The sequence below is a fragment of the Lissotriton helveticus genome, chromosome 5_1 (assembly GCF_964261635.1).
Source record: "Lissotriton helveticus chromosome 5_1, aLisHel1.1, whole genome shotgun sequence".
NCBI lineage: Eukaryota > Metazoa > Chordata > Amphibia > Caudata > Salamandridae > Lissotriton > Lissotriton helveticus.
This window is the reverse complement of record NC_136065.1, coordinates 337362956-337383779: the sequence shown is the minus strand read 5'-3', so window position 1 is coordinate 337383779 and position 20824 is coordinate 337362956. Positions and strand designations below refer to the sequence as shown.

Genomic DNA, 20824 nt, shown 5'->3' with positions numbered 1-20824 from the left:
TCACCAGTTACTCTCACTGATCACCCTTCACTCTTGCTGCTCACCCTGCACCACACACAAGCATATCACTCATCTTGCATTTACACCGTTCACACTACCTTGCCGTGGCTCCTCCCACTCTTCATGCACTCGTATCACCCAACACTCACATGGGCCGTTCTCTCACACTGCATTCATGCAGCTCACTTAACACTCACATCAACACATTTTTCACCCTCCACTCATGCTGTATTCACTCACACTATTCACCATCATCCAGCACTTACATGAGGACACCTCTTACTCTGCACATATAAAAAATACACAACTCTCATGAATCAGCGCATTTCTACAAAGGCACCCACAGAATACCTGCTCTTTCTGTAGTACTAGAGGCCTACTTACCTTGCACTCTCTCTCGCACTCTCTCTTGCACTCTCTCTCGCACTCTCTCTCGCACTCTCTCTCGCACTCTCTCTCGCACTCTCTCTCGCACTCTCTCTCGCACTCTCTCTCTTGCACTCTCTCTTGCACTCTCTCTTGCACTCTCTCTCGCACTCTCGCACTCTCGCACTCTCACACAACGCCAGAGCACCACTCAACGCCTCTGCATCACTCAACGCCTCTGCATCACTCAACGCCTCTGCATCACTCAACGCCTCTGCATCACTCAACGCCTCTGCATCACTCAACGCCTCTGCATCACTCAACGCCTCTGCATCACTCAACGCCTCTGCATCACTCAACGCCTCTGCATCACTCAACGCCTCTGCATCACTCAACGCCTCTGCATCACTCAACGCCTCTGCATCACTCAACGCCTCTGCATCACTCAACGCCTCTGCATCACTCAACGCCTCTGCATCACTCAACGCCTCTGCATCACTCAACGCCTCTGCATCACTCAACGCCTCTGCATCACTCAACGCCTCTGCATCACTCCGCGCCTCTGCATCACTCTGCGCCGCGGCATCACTCTGCGCCGCGGCATCACTCTGCGCCGCGGCATCACTCTGCGCCGCGGCATCACTCTGCGCCGCGGCATCACTCTGCGCCGCGGCATCACTCTGCGCCGCGGCATCACTCTGCGCCGCGGCATCACTCTGCGCCGCGGCATCACTCTGCGCCGCGGCATCACTCTGCGCCGCGGCATCACTCTGCGCCGCGGCATCACTCTGCGCCGCGGCATCACTCTGCGCCGCGGCATCACTCTGCGCCGCGGCATCACTCTGCGCCGCGGCATCACTCTGCGCCGCGGCATCACTCTGCGCCGCGGCATCACTCTGCGCCGCGGCATCACTCTGCGCCGCGGCATCACTCTGCGCCGCGGCATCACTCTGCGCCGCGGCATCACTCTGCGCCGCGGCATCACTCTGCGCCGCGGCATCACTCCGCGCCGCGGCATCACTCCGCGCCGCGGCATCACTCCGCGCCGCGGCATCACTCCGCGCCGCGGCATCACTCCGCGCCGCGGCATCACTCCGCGCCGCGGCATCACTCCGCGCCGCGGCATCACTCCGCGCCGCGGCATCACTCCGCGCCGCGGCATCACTCCGCGCCGCGGCATCACTCCGCGGCATCACTCCGCGCCGCGGCATCACTCCGCGCCGCGGCATCACTGCATCACGCGGCATCACTGCATCACGCGGCATCACTGCATCACGCGGCATCACTGCATCACTCGGCATCACTGCATCACTCGGCATCACTGCATCACTCGGCATCACTGCATCACTCGGCATCACTGCATCACTCGGCATCACTCCGCGCCGCGGCATCACTGCATCACGCGGCATCACTGCATCACGCGGCATCACTGCATCACGCGGCATCACTGCATCACTCGGCATCACTGCATCACTCGGCATCACTGCATCACTCGGCATCACTGCATCACTCGGCATCACTGCATCACTCGGCATCACTGCATCACTCGGCATCACTCCGCGCCGCGGCATCACTGCATCACGCGGCATCACTGCATCACTCGGCATCACTGCATCACTCGGCATCACTGCATCACTCGGCATCACTGCATCACTCGGCATCACTGCATCACTCGGCATCACTGCATCACTCGGCATCACTCCGCGCCGCGGCATCACTCGGCATCACTGAAGGCCGCGGCATCACTCGGCATCACTGAAGGCCGCGGCATCACTCGGCATCACTGAAGCCCGCGGCATCACTCGGCATCACTCGGCACCACTGAAGGCCGCGGCATCACTCGGCATCACTCGGCACCACTGAAGGCCGCGACATCACTCGGCATCACTCGGCACCACTGAAGGCCGCGGCATCACTCGGCACCACTGAAGGCCGCGGCATCACTCGGCATCACTCGGCACCACTGAAGGCCGCGGCATCACTCGGCACCACTGAAGGCCGCGGCATCACTCGGCATCACTCGGCACCACTGAAGGCCGCGGCATCACTCGGCATCACTCGGCACCACTGAAGGCCGCGGCATCACTCGGCATCACTCGGCACCACTGAAGGCCGCGGCATCACTCGGCATCACTCGGCACCACTGAAGGCCGCGGCATCACTCGGCACCACTGAAGGCCACAGCATCACTCGGCACCACTGAAGGCCACAGCATCACTCGGCACCACTGAAGGCCACAGCATCACTCTGTGCAACCATTCAACAACAACTGGTTCTAATATGTTCTCTCAATGTTTCAAGCTTTATTACAAATGTCACAAAAAGATGTTTATATTTCACTGCTGTTCTTGGATTTTCATCACAATAAAATACACTGAACATAATCTTCCCAAAAGTTATTTACAAAAGTTTAAGCTATCGCGATTATAAATTATAATAACTTTTATTTAAGTATTAATTATCAAAAAAATAAAAGCCATTGTTATTTGTAATATTAATACATCTAAGTCATGTAAATACAACACATATTGCATTACAAATGCTATAGGTGTCACGTTTTCAAAAGTTAAAACTATTGGCATTGTAAATGACTTTAATTTCGCTATTTTCAAAACCAACACATAAACAAAATATTTGTCATTTACAATACCAATAGCGCAAAATTTTCTAATGCGTGACCTATCGCATTGCAAATGCTTGTTTTCTATAGAATGGGACTGATGCTGAATGAAAGTAGGCCTTTCATTCACCCTACCTCACAAAAACAGTTTCTGGGTCCATTTCTGGATACATGATTAACCAATGTTATTTTCCTCAGCCGACATATTTCAGAATTGCAGAACATAGCTGCAAATGTTATCTTTTGCAGCACACTGCCATGTTAGCCACTGCTCGCACTGTGCATATCACTTAAACCATTCCCTTCCAGGGGATACTCCTTTATAGTCATAAGCACTGACTAATTGTGAGAAAGTGCCCTCTTTCTTCTCCATGAATGCCACCACTTTTTGCTCAAGTGTGATGTGATTTGACTGTGTGCCCTGGGCTTCTGCTAAACAGGTACCCAGGGCGTATGTTATTTACCTAAAACTGCATTGAAACCCAAACCCAATTGGCTTCTCTGGCCACAGGCCCTGGTAAATTGTACCACAGGTATCCAGGGCAGTTTGACCAGGGAAGGCCTTTAAGGGCTGCAGCACTTATTATGCCACCCTTAGAGGTCCTGCACTTCACACCTGTACCTTTGCAGGCTGTGTGTTTTGGTGCAGAACAAAGTGAAGAGTAGATATGGCACACATCCCTGTGTGCCATGCGTACAACCCACTGCCCTGGCATAGGTCAGTCACCCCTCTAGCTGGGTGCCCTATGCCAGTGGTGAGGGTGCAAGTGAATGAGCCCTGTGCCCCTACAGTGTCCAAGTCCATTCTTAGACATTGTAAGCATAGTGCTGCCATTAAGAGTATATGGTGCTGGAAGTTTGTCATTACGAACTCCACAGCACCATAATGGCTACACTGAAAACTGGTATCCGACTTCTCAGCACATTAAACCCACACTGATGCCAGTGTGGGATTTAATGAAAAATGCACACAGAGGGCGTCTTAGAGACACCCCCCTCCCCCTCCCACACCACCCAAATAAATGTATTTATGCATTTTTATATAGCGCGGACTTTACCCGAAGGCATCAGAGCGCTTCACAATAGGAACACAAATGTACATGATGAGAACATTACACAGGAACAGATTACAAAAGTAGACGTTACGTTACATAAGGTAAAAGTGACAATTGTGAGCAAATAAAACACATGAGGTAGTAAAAATTGTGAGCAACCAAAAAATACATGAGGTAGTAAGGAGTGCACAAGAGGAAAAAGTGACAAGTGTGCAGGATATAAGAGAAAACAAGGTATAGTTTGAGGTATAATACTGCAATATGAGCTAGACACAAAGGCACAAGAACAAGCGTTACGTAGGCAAAGGTGGCACTTGTGCAAGTATCAAAGGCAAAAACATGTGAGAGGTAGCAAACCGTGTGTAACAAGGACCAAGTGGTGTGTGCATGTTACAAAAGGGTACCAAACACAAGTACATGGAAAATACTGCGTAAAAAAATGGGAGGATTTCCAACCACAAGAACACACTGGCAAAGCACTTCCATGGTCATGGAGAGTAGAGTTTTCAGTAGTGGGAGGTCTTCCTTCAAGTCACAAAGAGGACGTGAATTACTTTTGGAGGTGTCTCTGGAGGAGGAGAACTTTGAGGTCCCTTTTGAAGGCCTGGGAGGAGGCGGTGGCCCGGAGCTGAGGCGGTAAGGAGTTCCAGATTCTCACTGCGTTGCCTGAGAAGGATTGGGCCATCGTTCTTTCCTTCTTGAAAGTGGGAGGTTCAAGCAGTAGGTTCTCCGCATTGCGTGAAGGTCTAGAGCCTCCAGATAAATGACCTACCACTAGTGTCCAGGCTGAGTGGCTGTTTTCTGCTGCCACCACGACACATGTTTCTGAACCCCTGGGTCGAGAGCTTGCTGCTCTCGGGGGCCTAAAACTATGCACATCCTGGAATGAGGTGCCAAGCCTCCTCTCCCAGGATGGGCAGGGTCCACGAAGGGGAAGCTTCAAAGGCTTGCCTCATTTGTGAGCCTTCCCAGGCCACATGCTTTCAGCAACTGGTCACCTCTGGTCCTGACCCCCACTTTGGGTGGGAGAACTGGCAGGAAAAATAAGTGAGGAAGAGAGGTGTGCCCACCTCTGCCAACTCCACTCCTCAGTTAGGGGAGGCGAGGGAAAGCACAACTCTGTCCCCGCCATCTTGCAAATGAGGGGACCCTGCTAACCAGGGAAAGGCTTATGCCCCCTCCCTCTGGAGGGTGGCATAATAGGGGGTGTACCCACCCCATGGAAGGGACCCATTGGTCCCAACCTTTTTACCTACCTGTAACACCCCTAAATCTAGGTTTTATGGGGCACCCCTGAATCTTGCTTCCTCAGACCAGAAGAAACTACAAGAAAAGAAGTAGGACCAAACAGCCTTGCCAAAGCTAACAAGAGGAAGACTGGAAGAGCTGGTAAGAAGATCCGACTCTAAAAGTCACCCCTGCACCCGATGCCCCACTCCCTTGGGTGGCCAAACCGACTGTGCCTGACCAACCCCCAACATCCCAACTTGCCTCTCGAAGTGGTGGTCGCACCCAGAAGACCTACATTCCAGAGCCTGCAGTGCCTTTGCCAACCTGAGGTTCCCCATTGCAAACAGGTTGCCCGATGTCAAAACAGCACCCTGCACCCGTCTGCCCTAGTGCCGCTGAGGGTGCACCTTTGGTGCTTCTTTGTTGTCCCATTTGCCCTGAGCTAAAGTACAGGAGCTTTGCACCCACAACCAAGCGGCCTGTTTGTCAGCAGCCACCAACCAGAGGCCCCCTACCCCCCATTATTAACATTGGGCCTCAGCACTCTGCACCGGGCGCACTAGTGCCGTGGAGGGTGTAGCAAGAGTGCATCCCTGACCCTGGGGGACCCCTGAGTCTACCCCCAGAACCTCAAATCCCACTACCGAATACTTACATCTGAAAGAGACACGTTAGTGATAGATTCCTTACCTTAGAATATCCCCAAGCGTCAGACTGGATCCGGATTTTTTTTGCGTAGCATTACCCTTGCGCGTCGGTAGGCGTAGTCTGCGGCTCCGCGTCCGTCGTCGGCGTCGTGGGTGCCGTGATGACGTCATCGGAGTACTTAGACGCCACCTCTGTGTGCTGACGTCAGTTCTTCTTTTTTCCGCGCCAGCAGTGCAGATCCGTAAAAAGTGGTACCTTAGTCACTTTTTGACTAAAACTTTTTTGATCATCCTTTTTCGAAGTCTTCGACTCCGAACGGTGCCGGTAGGGATGCCAGGTTTTAAGCCCTGTGAGGATTGCGACCGGCTGATGTCGGTCACCGACCCTCACCGTTGGTGTCTCCACTGTCTCGGCGTCGACCACGACGACAAGACCTGTTCCGCTGCCCGGCCCTGACTTCGAAGGCTAGACGGGAGCGGTCCCGTAAGCGGCTCGAATTCCAGCAGTCGGCCCCGCGCCAAGAGAGGTCCCGGTCCGGACGGAGGTCAAGGGACCGGTCGCGGGAGAGGAGCCATCGGAGCTCCGGGAGTCGACATCACTCCTCCGGGTCGAAGTCGTCAGGTAAGCACAAGAAGTCGAAGAGACGTCATCGCTCTTCCGACTCCCCCCGACGCGGCCGGGGGTTCAGGTGGCACCGCCCACGCGGCTCCGTCGGAGTCCCAGGCGCCTCCGTCGGAGTCTCAGGCGCCGCGTCCGGCTTCATACCCTCCGGTCCCTGGGCCTAACGCGGCGCCGGAGGAGATCGAGTGGTTCCTCATGGCCATGAGGTCCCTCTCTCCGACGGGCTCCGCGGCGCCTTCGGGCCCAGCGGACCAGTCTGGGGGTCCTAGCGGGTCAGGGGCTTCGGCCCCGACGCCGTCGGGTGCTTCGGCTCCGACGCTGCTGGGTGCTTCGGCACCGCCGCCGCCGCCTTCGGGCCCGACGCCGCAAGGCCCTGCTGGATCCAGTTCCGGATCCGGGTCGTCGCCGGTGGACTTAACGACCTCCCCGGTGCCGGCCCCTCAGGTGTCACCCCCGGCGCCGTCCTCGGGCCGCGCCGTCCCCGATGCCTCCCTCGACCCGGTTCCGGCGCCGGAGCGGCGCCGCTGGGCGCCGCTCCAGACGCCGTTCGGAGAGTTCACTTTCCATGAACCGGCCCCATCCTTTGCTAACCCTGAGTACCAGGAGATGGGTGATGAGGAGGATTGGGAGGGGTCTGAGGACCCTCTGGTACGTGAATGCCAGTCTCAGGATGACTGGGCAGGTGAACTTGTTATAGACACTTCGCCTGACACTGGCTTTGTCTCACCTCCTACCGTGGCTACGGAGGAGGGGGCAACCTATAGTGTGGTGTTGATGAGGGCGACCTTGGGCCTTGAGCTCCCCGTCGCGGCTGTGAGTACTAACCTCCTTACTGAGGTCCTTAAGCCGCAGTCATGCTCAGCCGAGCCTCTGCTGCAGTTTAACGAGGCCTTAACCGATGTTTTTTTGGGCACTTGGTCCAGGCCCGCTACGGGTTCGCCCGTAGATGGGAACGTGGCCAGACGCCACCGCCCGGCCCCGGGCGACCCATGTTTCCTGTCCACCCACCCCACCCCCGAGATCCTGGTCATCCAGGCCTCCAATTCCCAGACCGCATTCCCGTCTGCTCTGCCGGACAGGGAATCCAAGAGGTACGAGCAGTACGGTAAAAAGATCTTCTCCCTTAGTCTGGGACTGCGGTCTTCCAACACCGCGTGCCTCTTGGGCCGCTACACCCACTCTCTGTGGGATACGGTTGCGGAAGTGCTGCCAGAGTGTCCGTTGGAGGTACGGGCCCACCTCGGCCAAGCCCTTGTGGAGGGCCTGGATGCAGCCAGATATTCTATCCGGTGTGGGCTGGATACCATCGACTCACTAGGTAGAGCGATGGCAACAACGGTGGCGGTCAGACGCCATGCCTGGTTGAGGTCCGCCAACTTTTCGGCCGATGTCCAAAACACACTGATGGACATGCCGTTTGATGGCCATCGCCTTTTTGGCCTTGACAAGGCAGACCATGCGCTTGAGCGCTTTAAGGACTCCAGGGCTACGGCCAAGTCCTTGGGCCTCTCGGCCCCGCGCCAGCAATCGGCTGCCTTTCATTCCTTTCGTGGCCACGGAAGGGGTGTACCCACACGTGCTGCCAGCCATGCTCCGCAGGGTAATACCCAACGCGGTGGCGGCCGTGGAAACCGCCGTGGCGGCGGTCGGTGACAACGGCGAGGTCAGTCCATACCTTCCCCCGCAGCATCCGCCTCAAAACCCTCCTAGTCCGTGCTTTCAGGCCCATGTGACGCCAGTGGGAGGCAGGGCTCGCCATCACTTCCTCCACTGGGGCACTGTCACGTCGGACAGGTGGGTGCTGCATATCGTCCGAAGGGGCTACTCCCTCCCCTTCGAGGCGACTCCTCCAGCTATGCCACCGCTGAACCACCGTGTATCGGGGGATCATTTGCGACTTCTGCAGGAGGAAGTTACGGCCCTCTTGGCCAAGGGGGCCATCGAGCGCGTTCCTGGGCCAGAAGTAGGGTGTGGTTGCTACTCCCACTACTTTCTGGTACCCAAGAAGGGCAAAGGGGACCTACGCCCTATCTTGGACCTACGGAACATCAACGGCTTCCTCCGGAAGGAGAAGTTCAAAATGCTGACACTGGCTCAGCTCTTAGCTGCCCTGGACCCAGGAGACTGGATGGTAGCCTTGGACTTGCAGGACGCTTATTTCCACATCCCCGTCCTGCCGGCCCACCGGCGCTACCTGCGGTTCACGGTTGGCCATGAGCACTTTCAGTATACCGTGCTCCCCTTCGGCCTTACCAGCACCCCACAGGTGTTCACAAAGGTGATGGCGGTGGTCGCAGCTCATCTGCGCAGGTTAGAGGTTTCAGTCTTCCCCTACCTCGACGACTGGTTGTTGAAGGCGGGCTCGCCCCAGACAGTCGTCAGCCACCTCCAGACTACGGCAGATCTCCTGCACAAGCTGGGGTTCTCCATCAATGTGCCAAAGTCACACCTGTTCCCCTCTCAGAAGCTCCTCTTCATCTGAGCGGTTCTCGACTCGGCGCGGTTTCGGGTTTATCTTCCCGAACAGCGGGTCCGGGATATTCAGGCTCTGATTCCCATCTTTCAGCCGTTATCCTGGGTCTCGATCAGGTTGACGCTGCGGCTTCTGGGGCTGATGGCCTCCTACATCCTACTGGTGCATCACGCCAGGTGGCGTATGCGGGCTCTGCAGTGGGACCTGAAGTTTCAGTGGGCCCAGCATCAGGGCAACCTGTCCGACCACGTCCTGATCTCGGAGGGCACTGCGAGACAGCTGCAGTGGTGGCTCACGGACCGCGATTGGGTCAGCGGCAGATCCCTCTCCCTTCCCAACCGGAGCACGTAGTTGTGACGGACGCGTCCCTCCAGGGCTGGGGAGGCCACGTGGGAGAGGCAGAGATCAGAGGCCTCTGGTCTCCGGTGGAGGCCCGGCTCCACATCAACCTGTTGGAGTTACGGGCGATTTGTCTAGCACTGAAGGCATTCCTCCCCCCTGTCCGGGGGAGTGTAGTGCAGGTGTTCACGGACAACACCACTGCCATGTCATACTGCAACAAACAGGGCGTGGACCCTTTGCCAGGAGGCTCTGCGCCTCTGGCAATGGCTGGAACGCCAGGGCGTGACCCTGGTGGCTCAACACCTGGCAGGTACTCTGAACGCCAGGGCGGACGAGCTCAGCCGTCGGTGCATGATGGATCACGAATGGCGTCTGAACTCTGACGTGGTGCAAGGCCTCTTTCAGCAATGGGGAGAGCCTTGTCATCAGTTCTGCGCGTTGGAATTTCCAAGGCGACACTCGCTCCTAGACGCTTTTCGTCGCGAGTGGAGTTGCGGTCTATTGTACGCCTTTCCGCCTATACCACTTCTGCCCAGAGTGCTGAAGAAGATCAGGCACGACCAGGCCCAAGTCATCCTTGTGGCTCCAGAATGGGCACGAAGGTACTGGTATCCAGAGCTACTCAGTATGTCAGTCGATCCCCCGGTTCGTCTGCCTCTTCGAGAGGACCTTCTGTCGCAGCAGCAGGGGACGGTCCTCCACCCGAACCTGTCCAGTCTCCACCTCCATGCTTGGAGATTGAGCGGCGACAGTTGAGGCCATTTGACTTGCCTCCTGAAGTCTGTAATATCATTCTGGCAGCCAGGCGTCCCTCCACAAAGTCGGTATACGCCTGCAGGTGGAACAGATTTGTGGCATGGTGCACAGCAAAGGCTGTGGATCCTCTTGCTGCCCCTCTCTCTGAGGTTCTTCTCTTCCTTCTTTCTCTTGCGCAGCAGGGCTCTGCTCTGGGCACTATCAAGGGCTACCTTTCTGCCCTTTCAGCCTTTCTGAGGCTGCCTGATCAACCTTCTTTGTTCAAGTCCCCTATTGTAAATAGATTTCTAAAAGGCATCACACACGTTCCCTCCTGTTCCGTTTGTGATGCCTCAATGGGGCTTGAACCGTGTTCTTACATTTCTGATGTGCGCTCCCTTTGAGCCACTTCACAACTGTCCTCTCCGCCTTCTTACTCTGAAGACTGCTTTCCTGGTTGCCATCACCTCTGCCAGGAGAGTGAATGAGCTCCAGGCCCTTTCTTGTACTCCACCTTTCCTTTCTGTCCATCCGGACAAAGTTGTGTTGCGTACTAAGCCATCTTTCCTGCCCAAGGTTGTCACAGTCTTCCACATCGGGCAGTCTATCACCTTGCCAACCTTCTTTCCGCCACCGCATCCCTCTAAAGAGGAAGAGCGGCTCCACCGTCTGGACCCAAAACGTGCACTCTCGTTTTATTTGGATCGCACACGCCAGTTCCGGGTGGATGACCAACTCTTTGTTGGTTACGTGGGCGCTAAGAAGGGGAAAGCGGTGCACAAGAGGACCATCTCCCGGTGGATCATCTTGTGTATCCAGGCATGTTACTCCTTGGCTAAAAAGGAGCCCCCTGTTGGATTGTGGGCTCATCCCACCCAAGCCACGGCGATTACAACTGCCCTGGGTCGGGGAGTACCCTTACAAGACATGTGTCAGGCAGCTACGTGGGCATCGCTGCACACGTTTGCAAGACACTACTGCCTGGACAGCCAAGTCCGGAGGGATGGCTTCTTTGGCCGTTCTGTCCTCCAGGACCCCAACCGGGGTTGGTATTGCTTGGGTATCTATTCTAAGGTAAGGAATCTATCACTAACGCGTCTCTTTCAGATGCACAACTTACTACTTGTGTAACGATATATCTGTAAGAGACATTAGTTAGTGATAGATTCCTTACCGACCTACCCATCCTCCCCGTTCTGCGAACCGATATCTAGGGTTAGGGTTATCCCCTTTCAGGGCCCTAGTTTCAATGGCACCAGTGTTGGTTTTTAACATATCTCGGCGCTTCTGTCGTGGAAAAGCTGTGTCTAAGAACTGACGTCAGCACGCGGAGCCGGCGTCTAAAAGTACTCCGACGACGTCATCACGGCGCCCACGACGACGACTGACGCGGAGCCGCAGACAACGCCTACCGACGCGCAAGGGTACTGCTACGCAAAAACATTCCGGATCCAGTCTGACGCCTGGGGATATTCTAAGGTGAGGAATCTATCACTAACTAATGTCTCTTACAGATATATCGTTACAAAAGTAGTAACTTGTGCCTTAAAACCGATCACACTATTTTCCTTCATAGGATTACATAGACTGTTTTTCTTGGATAAGTTTCAAAGTGTGGCGTTTGAAAACCTAAAGAAATTCTTTAGAATTGTACTAACTAACAAAAATGATTTTACTTACCTGTTTACAATTGCAATCCAAACTGTGTTAAAATCTGTTTATTTGCTGCAAAGTATTAATCACTTAACTGTTCCAGGCTTGCCTGGTTCTAGGAAATAAAATAACAAAACAAATATTTTTATACAAAAACAATTGGTCTGAAGTTCAGTCTTTGAGTGTGTGAAATCATTTGCTGATTGAGTGTGTACAACAAATTCTTAACACTGTCCTCTGATAAAGCCTTACTGCTCGACCACACTACCACAAATAGAGACTACGGTGCTATCTAACTTTACCTCTCCCTATCTTTGGGGTTCCACTGGACGTTGTGCACACTATACCTCACTTTGGTATAGTATCTACAGAGCCAGCTTCCTACACCTCTAGGCAGATGAAATGCCACACAGTTTCTTTGCCACTCACAAAATGCCTCTTTTATCTTTCAGGAAATTGTAGTTGGTAGCAATATGGACAAGATCTACATTGTTATGAATTATGTTGAGCATGACCTCAAGAGCTTGATGGAGACGATGAAGCAGCCTTTCTTACCAGGTATGTACTTGTAAAAATCTTGTGACACCTTGATCCTGCCACCTTTGCACCCCCAGGTAGTTGGAATTGTGCATGTAAGGAGATCTAAGCTGTTAGACCAATCCTAGCATAAGAACAGTAGGACGCATGTCAGGAAGTATTCTGTGACCTGCTGACCCAATAGCTGTAAGTGTGTGCCCAAGCTAGCTTTACTAATGTGTACGTGCAGGATAGACTATACCATTGAAAAACCGTCTATTTTTTATGAAGTATTTGTTTATTTTTACAAAATGGAATTCCTTTAAAAATATATCAACTGTAAAATATCTTCTTTTTTGTGTGGGATCCCCAGAAGCATTTTAAGAAACATTTTCGAAATTGGAAGCTTTCTCTTACTTGAAAAATGCACTAGTCAAATTCGATATGTGAAGATGCATTTGACTCCAAAGACTACTGTAGAAGTGTATTTTTAAGACTGAAAATGCTCCTCCTGGCGAAAGACTGAAAAACAGTGGAACACTGGCCTGCCACTTCTGGAGCTCTGGTAGCTGGATGCTGTAAAAGGTAGCTTCTGCTGCCCGAAAAAAACCTTCCATGATAACCTCTCTACTGACCCATCTAACTCTTTTATCATTAGTATGTACACCAGAAAGTCTGACTATACTGACTCTTTGTCCTGAAGCTCCAGTGATTTCTGCAATGGTCAGCAGTGGCATTTGTGTATTAGGCTTCTATGGGTCTGTACTTGAAGGGCAAACCTGTGAAGGCCCAAAGGTGAGAGGGGCAGTTGGTGAGTCGTGTTCAAGTTACCTTTGCATAAACAATCATGCAGCAGGCTCTATGCTTAGCTGGCCTTGATTTGTGGAGATGTGCGGCAGTTGCTCTGGTGGTCAGGCACTGCCTTGTTTTTAGGTAGTGTAGTCTCATGTGAATATGTGGGCCACTTATTCCAGATTGTTTCAGGGGCAACGCTTAATCTGGACTAAAGGTTTTGGAATCCTGTACAGGCTGTTTTCTGTCACAGTGATTGTACCTAAGTGGAAGAAACCATGACAGAAATATGGTTTTCTTCAGCATAGTATCTTTCATAGAGCTTTCAGCGATTCTCGTTCTTCAATCATCTCTGTTGTCAAAGTTGGAGCCTTCAATACATTCTGAGCAGTATGGAAATCAGTTTTGCTTCGAAACTACAAAACAGGTCATTATTGTGAGAAGTTGGCCTGATATGCAGTGCTCACTATTCTAGTGAACACTATGTATCAGTCCAAACAACCCTTATTGATGTCTGGTTGTAAGTCAACCTGATAGACCAGCTATCCTAGTAGCATGGACACGTGCAGTCTTTAGGCTAAACTCTAGAGGGCGTGTTAAGCCAGCTGTTTTACCATCACATTTACCCCTTGAACACCAAGTGAAAGGACACCACACAAGTTGTTATGAAAAATAAAGTATATTTATTTATAACACGACTACCCTGGCTCTTTATGAGACAGGGAGCTAAGCACACAACAAAACTCTTTAAGAAATACTTAAAGTCGCACAATTTACACAAATGGCCGAGGGGCACGAAAAACCATATACTATACAAGTGGAATGCGAAATACTAGCAGGTAAGTAACTATTCTCATAGGCTTTAGGATCGCTAGGACTGGACTACTGAACCTTTAGATTACAAGCAGGAGGCCTAGGGACGTCGTGTGCAGAGTGGGAACTCTCACGCGTAAGGCGGGAAAAAGTCTATGGAGGCTAGTAAAAGCAAAGTTAGTGTTCTCGGGCGAACCCGACTAGGTAGGTCAAAAACGAAAGTGGATCTAGACACGTAGAGAGTTGGTCTACGCTGGAGCACCGGAGTACTCGGTTTACCTAGCCCAGGGTCTGCGGCTGCATAGGGTTCAAATGTCGTCGGATTTCTTCGTTGATGAACCAGGAGCCTGAAGGAAGAAGTTGCTGGCAGGCGACCAGTGAAGAAGTTCGTGGGGATCCAAGCCTGGATCGGGGAAGAGGAAGACCTGTAAGCAGAGGGGACCAAGTTCTGAATCACTAACCAGTGATTTAGGTGGGCACCAGAGTGGCACCGGACGAAGTCACCTCGACCAGGTGAGTGGGCGCTGCTGGGCTCTGCAGTCTCTCGGACCAGGAGGCGTTGTCGGCGACCAGGATGGAGGTGCGAGCTGTCCCACGAAGATATCTGCTGTCGACGTCACTGGACCCAGGATTGGGGCAACAAGTGTTGGCAAATGCAAGCCCACGCGGTGGACTTAAAATGGCGTCTGGAGTGGACCAGGAGGGTCCGGGGTGCTCCTCTGTTGGAGGGGAGCAAGGGCCAGTCTGGAGCAACCAGACCAGCGGTGTTTGTCGTCGAAGTTCGTCGTCAGGGGGCCACTAGCCAACGGGCAAGTGACCTGGACAACGCGGTGAGCAACAAAGAGCAGAAGGGCCCCACGCAGATCTCGTGGATGCAAGGGGGCTGAACTTCGGTGCTGGAGCTGCTCAGGGTCGGGGCTTCTCTTACCCCAAAGCACTCGGTCGAGGGTCACTCGGGAGTCGTGCTGGGCAAGCGTCGTGCAGTCTTGAAGATGGCCGGTCTCTCGAGGTCTCGTCACACCCACGGGTCTCAGCTGGGCTGAAGATGCAGGTAGAGGTCAGAGGTGCCAGGGAAGCCGGTTCTCGTCGAGCTGGGCAGTGTTGATCCGGAGGAGAGACGTACAGCAGACCGCGATGCTTGGATGGTGCCTGCTGCTGCAGGGTGACTACTCCTTAGTCACAAGGGAGAAATCTTGAGAAGAGTCTTGAGTTCCTTTCGTGGAAAGTCGGTTCAGGATTCAAAGATGATCTAATTTGGAAGGGGGCCTGCTCCTACCTTTATCCTGGGAAAGGGGGCTGGCACGCGACTAAGTCCTGCCCTATGGGTGGGACTAGGAGGGGGGTGGTCTCGGTGGCAGCATCCATTTTGTGGAGCTGAGGCTTGAGTTAACTTTAACCGGGGTTACAGCTACATACATGTCGTTGTCCCTCTAGAAGGGTGGAATGCTAACCCCGTCGCCAGAATTGGCAAGGGGTTAGTATTCCAATTCGTATGACACCTTACTCGACATGTTTTGATAAAGCGATACCAGAGTTGGCATATAACCGCGAGGATTATAATGCACTTAAGAGTATATGGTATGCGTTATCATGGAACAGCTATTAGGACTTGGTTCCGCAAGCTGCAAACGGGCTCAGCTCATGCCAGAGCACCATCTCACATTATTCCAAGCACTCTGCCTTCAGGATTGATAAGGCCTGCCATAGGAGTGACTGATAGGAATATATGTGTCCATTTTAGGGTTAGATATAGGAATACTATATCTAAAGCAAGGGGTGTGTACACCACCTTGCCCCAGCTGTCAAGCAGCCAGTTGTGTCTGTTTTTGTTAGTCAGCTCAGGGGTGGCATAATACATGCTGCAGCCCCTGGGAGACCTCTGGGTACACCTCAGCCCTGGTTACAGGGACACAAGAGAGGGCCCAGTGCCAATTCAGTACCTGGGTACAATTTGGAATAGAGAGAACAGCTAGGCTGTGGGTCTGATTAGCAGGCCCACAGCCAGGGAAAGTCGTAAACCAGTGAAGCAAAAAGCAAAAATCTGGGTGATCATAGGATTGCAGACCCTACTCTCCTACATGACCCCTCCCCCCAAACTTTGGGACAATAAGCTAACCTTGACCAGGTGAGTCTTCTTGCTCTAAGTGGAAATACCTGGAGAGCCCATCAGCATTGCCATGATCAGTACCAGGTCTATGCTCCACTGTAAAATCCATCCCCTGTAGGGAAATGGACCACCTAAGTAGTTTGGGGTTTTCACCCTTCTTCTGATTTAGCCATAAGAGGGGCTTATGGTCGGTCTGAATCTTAAAGTGAGTGCCAAACAAGTATGACCTCAACTTTTTCAGGGCCCACACCACAGCAAAGGCCTCTCTCTCAATAGCTGACCAATTTTTCTCTCTGGGGGTCAGCCTTCTGCTAATAAAAGCAATGGGCTGGTCGTTACCATCAAAATTCAGCTGAGATAGAACAGCTCCCACACCCAACTCAGAAGCATCTGTTTGGACAATGAAGGTCTTGGAGTAGTCTGGACTCTTTAGGATAGGTGCTGTGCACATGGCCTGCTTTAGGTCATCAAATGCTTTCTGACAGCTTGCTGTCCACTGAACTTTCTTTGGCATCTTTTTACATGTCAGGTCATTAAGTGGAGTCACAATGGACCCATAATTCTTGACAAATTTCCTATAGTAACCAGTCAGGCCCAAGAAAGTTCGAATCTGAGTCTGGGTGGTTGGAGGAGCCCAGTCCTTGATGGCCTGTATCTTGCTCTCCAAGGGTTGGACCTGGCCTCCACCTACAAGGTGGCCCAGGTATACAACCTGTGTCTGCCCTATCTGGCACTTAGTGGCCTTGATAGTGAGACCTGCCTTTTGCAGTGCCTCTAACACTTTCCTCAGGTGGACCAGGTGATCCTCCCGGGTGGAACTAAAGACAGCTATATCATCAAGATATGCTGCACAGAAGTCATCCAACCCAGTGAGGACTTGATTCACCAGCCTTTGGAAGGTGGCAGGTGCATTTTTCAAACCAAAGGGCATTACCACAAATTGATAATGCCCACCAGGGGTAGAAAATACTGTCTTTGGCTTGGCCTCCTCAGCTAACCTGATTTGCCAATACCCAGCTGTCAGGTCAAATGTACTTAAGTAGTTGGCAGAAGCCAATCTATCTATAAGTTCATCTGCTCTTGGTATTGGGTGGGCATCAGTCTTAGTGACTGCTTTGAGTCCTCTGTAGTCTACGCAAAACCTCATCTCTTTCTTACCACCCTGGGTGTGAGGCTTTGGCACTAGAACTACTGGGCTAGCCCAAGGGCTATCTGAGGGCTCAATGACTCCCAGCTCCAACATTTTCTGCACTTCTGTCTTGATGCAGTCTCTGACATGATCAGGCTGTCTGTAGATTTTACTCTTGACAGGCAGACTGTCTCCAGTGTCAACTTCATGGGTACACCAATCAGTTTGACTGGGGGTCCGAGAGAACATATGTCTAAAGGATTGCAGAACTTGTCTACAATCCTGTTGCTGATGTTCAGAGAGGCTGCCACAAAAGACAACACCATCTACTGATCCATCATCAGGATTCTGAGTGAGCAGGTCTGGGAGAGGGTCACTCTCTTCCTCCTGTCCCTCATCTGTGGCCATGAGCAAGCCCATGTCCTTCCTGTCGACATATGCCTTGAGCCTGTTTACATGGAGCACCCTGAGGGGGCTCCTGGGAGTTCCAAGGTCCACCAGGTAGGTGACCTCTCCCTTTTGCTCAATGATTGTGTGGGGCCCAGACCATTTGTCTTTGAGTGCTACTGGGGCCACTGGCTCCAGCACCCACACCTTCTGTCCAGGCTTGTACACAGTCAGGACAGCCTTTTGGTCATGCCAAGCTTTTTGGAGTTCTTGGCTTGCCTCAAGGTTTTTAGATGCCTTTTCCATATACTCAGCCATCCTGGAGCGGAGACCAAGTACATAGTCCACAATGTTTGTTCCAGGCTTTTTGAGAGGTCTCTCCCATCCTTCCTTTACCAAACAAAGGGGTCCCCTTACAGGATGCCCAAACAGAAGCTCAAAAGGGCTGTAACCAACCCCCTTCTGTGGGACCTCTCTGTAAGCAAACAAGAGGCAGGGGATCAGGACATCCCATCTCCTCCTGAGAGGTTCAGGTAGTCTATGAATCATCCCTTTGAGGGTCCTGTTGAATCTCTCAACAAGCCCATTGCACTGTGGGTGATAGGGTGTGGTGAACTTATAGTTGACACCACATTCCTTCCACATTGCAGTCAGATATCCTGACATGAAGTTTGCACCTCTGTCAGAGACAACCTCCTTAGGGAAGCCCACTCTGGAGAACACTCCAATTAGGGCTCTTGCCACAACAGGTGCTGTAGTGGTCCTAAGGGGAATAGCTTCAGGATACCTGGTGGCATGGTCCACCACCACCAGTATAAACTTGTGCCCTGATGCTGTCTGGGGTTCCATTGGACCAACAATGTCAATCCCCACTCTCTCAAAGGGTACCCCCACCACAGGTAGTGGTATGAGGGGGGCCTTTGTTGTGCCACCTGACGTGCCACTGGCTTGGCAAGTGACACAGGAGCGACAAAACTCCTTGGTATCTTCACTCATGTGAGGCCAGTGAACGTGTGTGACAAGCCTGTCCCACGTCTTGTTCTGGCCTAAATGACCTGCAAGGGGAATTTCATGGGCCAAGGTAAGAAGGAAACCTCTCTGAGACAAGGGGATGACCAGCCTCCTGGTCGTACCAGGCTTGGGGTCTCTTGACTCAGAGTACAGGAGTCCATCATCCCAGTATACCCTGTGGGTACCTGTGGCATTCCCTGCAGCCTCAGCAGCAGCCTGCTGTCTGAGGGGTTCAAGTGAGGGGCAGTCTAACTGTGCCTTTACCAGGTCTTCCCTGGAGGGTCCCCCTGAGCCCAGAAACTCAACCTGATCAGGTTCAAGCTCTTTAGGCTCAGTTTCCCTCAGTTCCTTGAGATCAGCCTCCTCAGAGACTTGATCCACAACCTAGGGCAAGGGGGAAGGCAATGCCTTAACCCTACTGCTCCTCTTCTTGGAAGGTGTCTGGTCCATTGTTCCAGGATCCATCACCTGTTCAGTGGGGCATCTTTTGGCCTGTGACCTAGTCACAGCAAGGACATGTGCTGGCAAGCCTAACATTTCCATGTGAGTCCTCTGCTCCACTTCTGACCATAGGGATGTTTCCAAATCATTGCCCAACAGACATTCTACTGGGAGGTCTGAACTAACTACAACCTTCTTTGGGCCACTTACCCCTCCCCAGGAGAAATCAACAATTGCCATACTGTGATTGGTAGTGACATTGCTGGCATTGGTCACCAGGTAATCTGCACCTGGCATGATCTGTCCAGGGTACACAAAGTTACTCCAGTATTGGAACTTTCATAGATTCCCATTGCTTGTATCATTCCCCGTCGTCGGACTGGGAGCCTCGGTAATAATAAATATATATATATATATATATAAATATATACTTAGGTAAATACACCCTAATAGGTGTAAAAAGTAAAAAATTAGGCCTAGGCCTCATTATATTTTGTAGCCTATAGGTGTCCTTATGTAAAAGGACCCAAACTCACATTAGCAACCAATCAGATTAGCCTCACCCTGTGGAACCTTCCTGAGAAAGCTCAGAGCCTCAGATTTTCTACCGCATCGTTGATGACAGGGAGTCTCTTTAGAGCTCTGCTCTAACTTCTACTTTGAGGTACTATTTAAGCTGTTTTTAGGTCTCGCCTGTCGATGCGCATGCGCATCGAGCAAGCGAGACTATAGGGGCTCATCCAGACTTTATCTAACTTGCAAGGAATCGTGGCGATTCCTTGCAGTGCCCGTGACTTTTAAGCTCAATGCGCATGTGCATTGAGCTTAAAAGCGCGTGCACAGCCGCCCGCATTCCTCCGACACCTTTGAAGTGAAGCTTAGCTTCACTTCAAAGGCCCGGTTCTTCACACCCACATGCCGCTCTGCCCTGCTCCGCCCCCTCCCCTGAGTCATCCTGCCTGCCCCTTCCCGCCGTGTCGCATTTCTCCTCCCCTCTCTTCCCTCCGTCTTGTTCTTCTTGCTCACTTGTCACTCTTTGCCCCTTACTTCTATCCCTTCCTTTCTATTCCCTCTCTGAACCTCCTTCTATGCCCATCTCCTGTTCCTTTCTTTTCTCCAACATTTGCCACGTCTGCTTTCCTCGTCTCCCCACACGTTTGCCTCCCTTTACCTCTGTTTCCTTAGCTCCTCGTTTCTCCAGCCTACTCTCACATCTTTCTCTTTTCTTTCTACCCTCTCGCCCCCACTTCTCTTCGTGCTCATCTGTTCTCCACACATTTCTCTCACTTAATTCATCAGTCATTCTCTCTTTGTTTGCGTGCAATGACAGCAAAACTGTGGAAAAAGGCAGTTTTACCAGAAATACAAGTTCCACTACTGAACACTGGAACGTACGTACTACAACAAATATGACCCTACTTCATAAATCAAACATAGTAATGGAACAGAAAAAAAATCACAAATACTTAGCAGTCCGTTCACATGCACCATCTGTTTCGTTGCCTGAAGTGGGCATTAACTATTAGAATGTATGTTATACTGAACAGTTAGAACGCTCTCCTTTGCCCCTTAAAACAAATGAAAATCAAACGTTCTTAGCAACAAAACTCGCATCTCGTCGATTTATTTTTATTTTTAGCGGAACAGGCAAACGCAACCCGTTTAGTTTTTTTATCGTTCACAAAAGGCTATTTTTCTTTTTCGTTTCCTCCTTTGACCTTTTCGTCTCGTTTCTCCTCAGTTCCGGACTGTCTATTTTTTTTTTTTAACAATCGCTTTTATCCTCCTCTCACAATTAAAGAGTCGAACAAACAATGCGCAGTTAATGTCAGGCGGCCTTTTATTTTTCGTTTATTTGTGTGGGTATGAGTTTCATGGGGTGCTC

General features: G+C 52.0%; 1 protein-coding gene across 13 annotated transcripts in view; it reads left to right on the top strand.

Annotated features, from left to right (window-relative positions):
- The window catches only part of LOC144754523 (cyclin-dependent kinase 11B-like), a 431279-nt gene that overhangs the window by 193876 nt on the left and 216579 nt on the right, over positions 1 to 20824 (top strand). For all 13 annotated transcript variants that reach the window (XM_078642437.1, XM_078642431.1, XM_078642429.1 and 10 more), the window contains one exon: positions 12196 to 12301. In XM_078642437.1, the coding sequence (XP_078498563.1) occupies positions 12196 to 12301 (106 nt within the window). The remainder of the gene's footprint in view (positions 1 to 12195; positions 12302 to 20824) is intronic.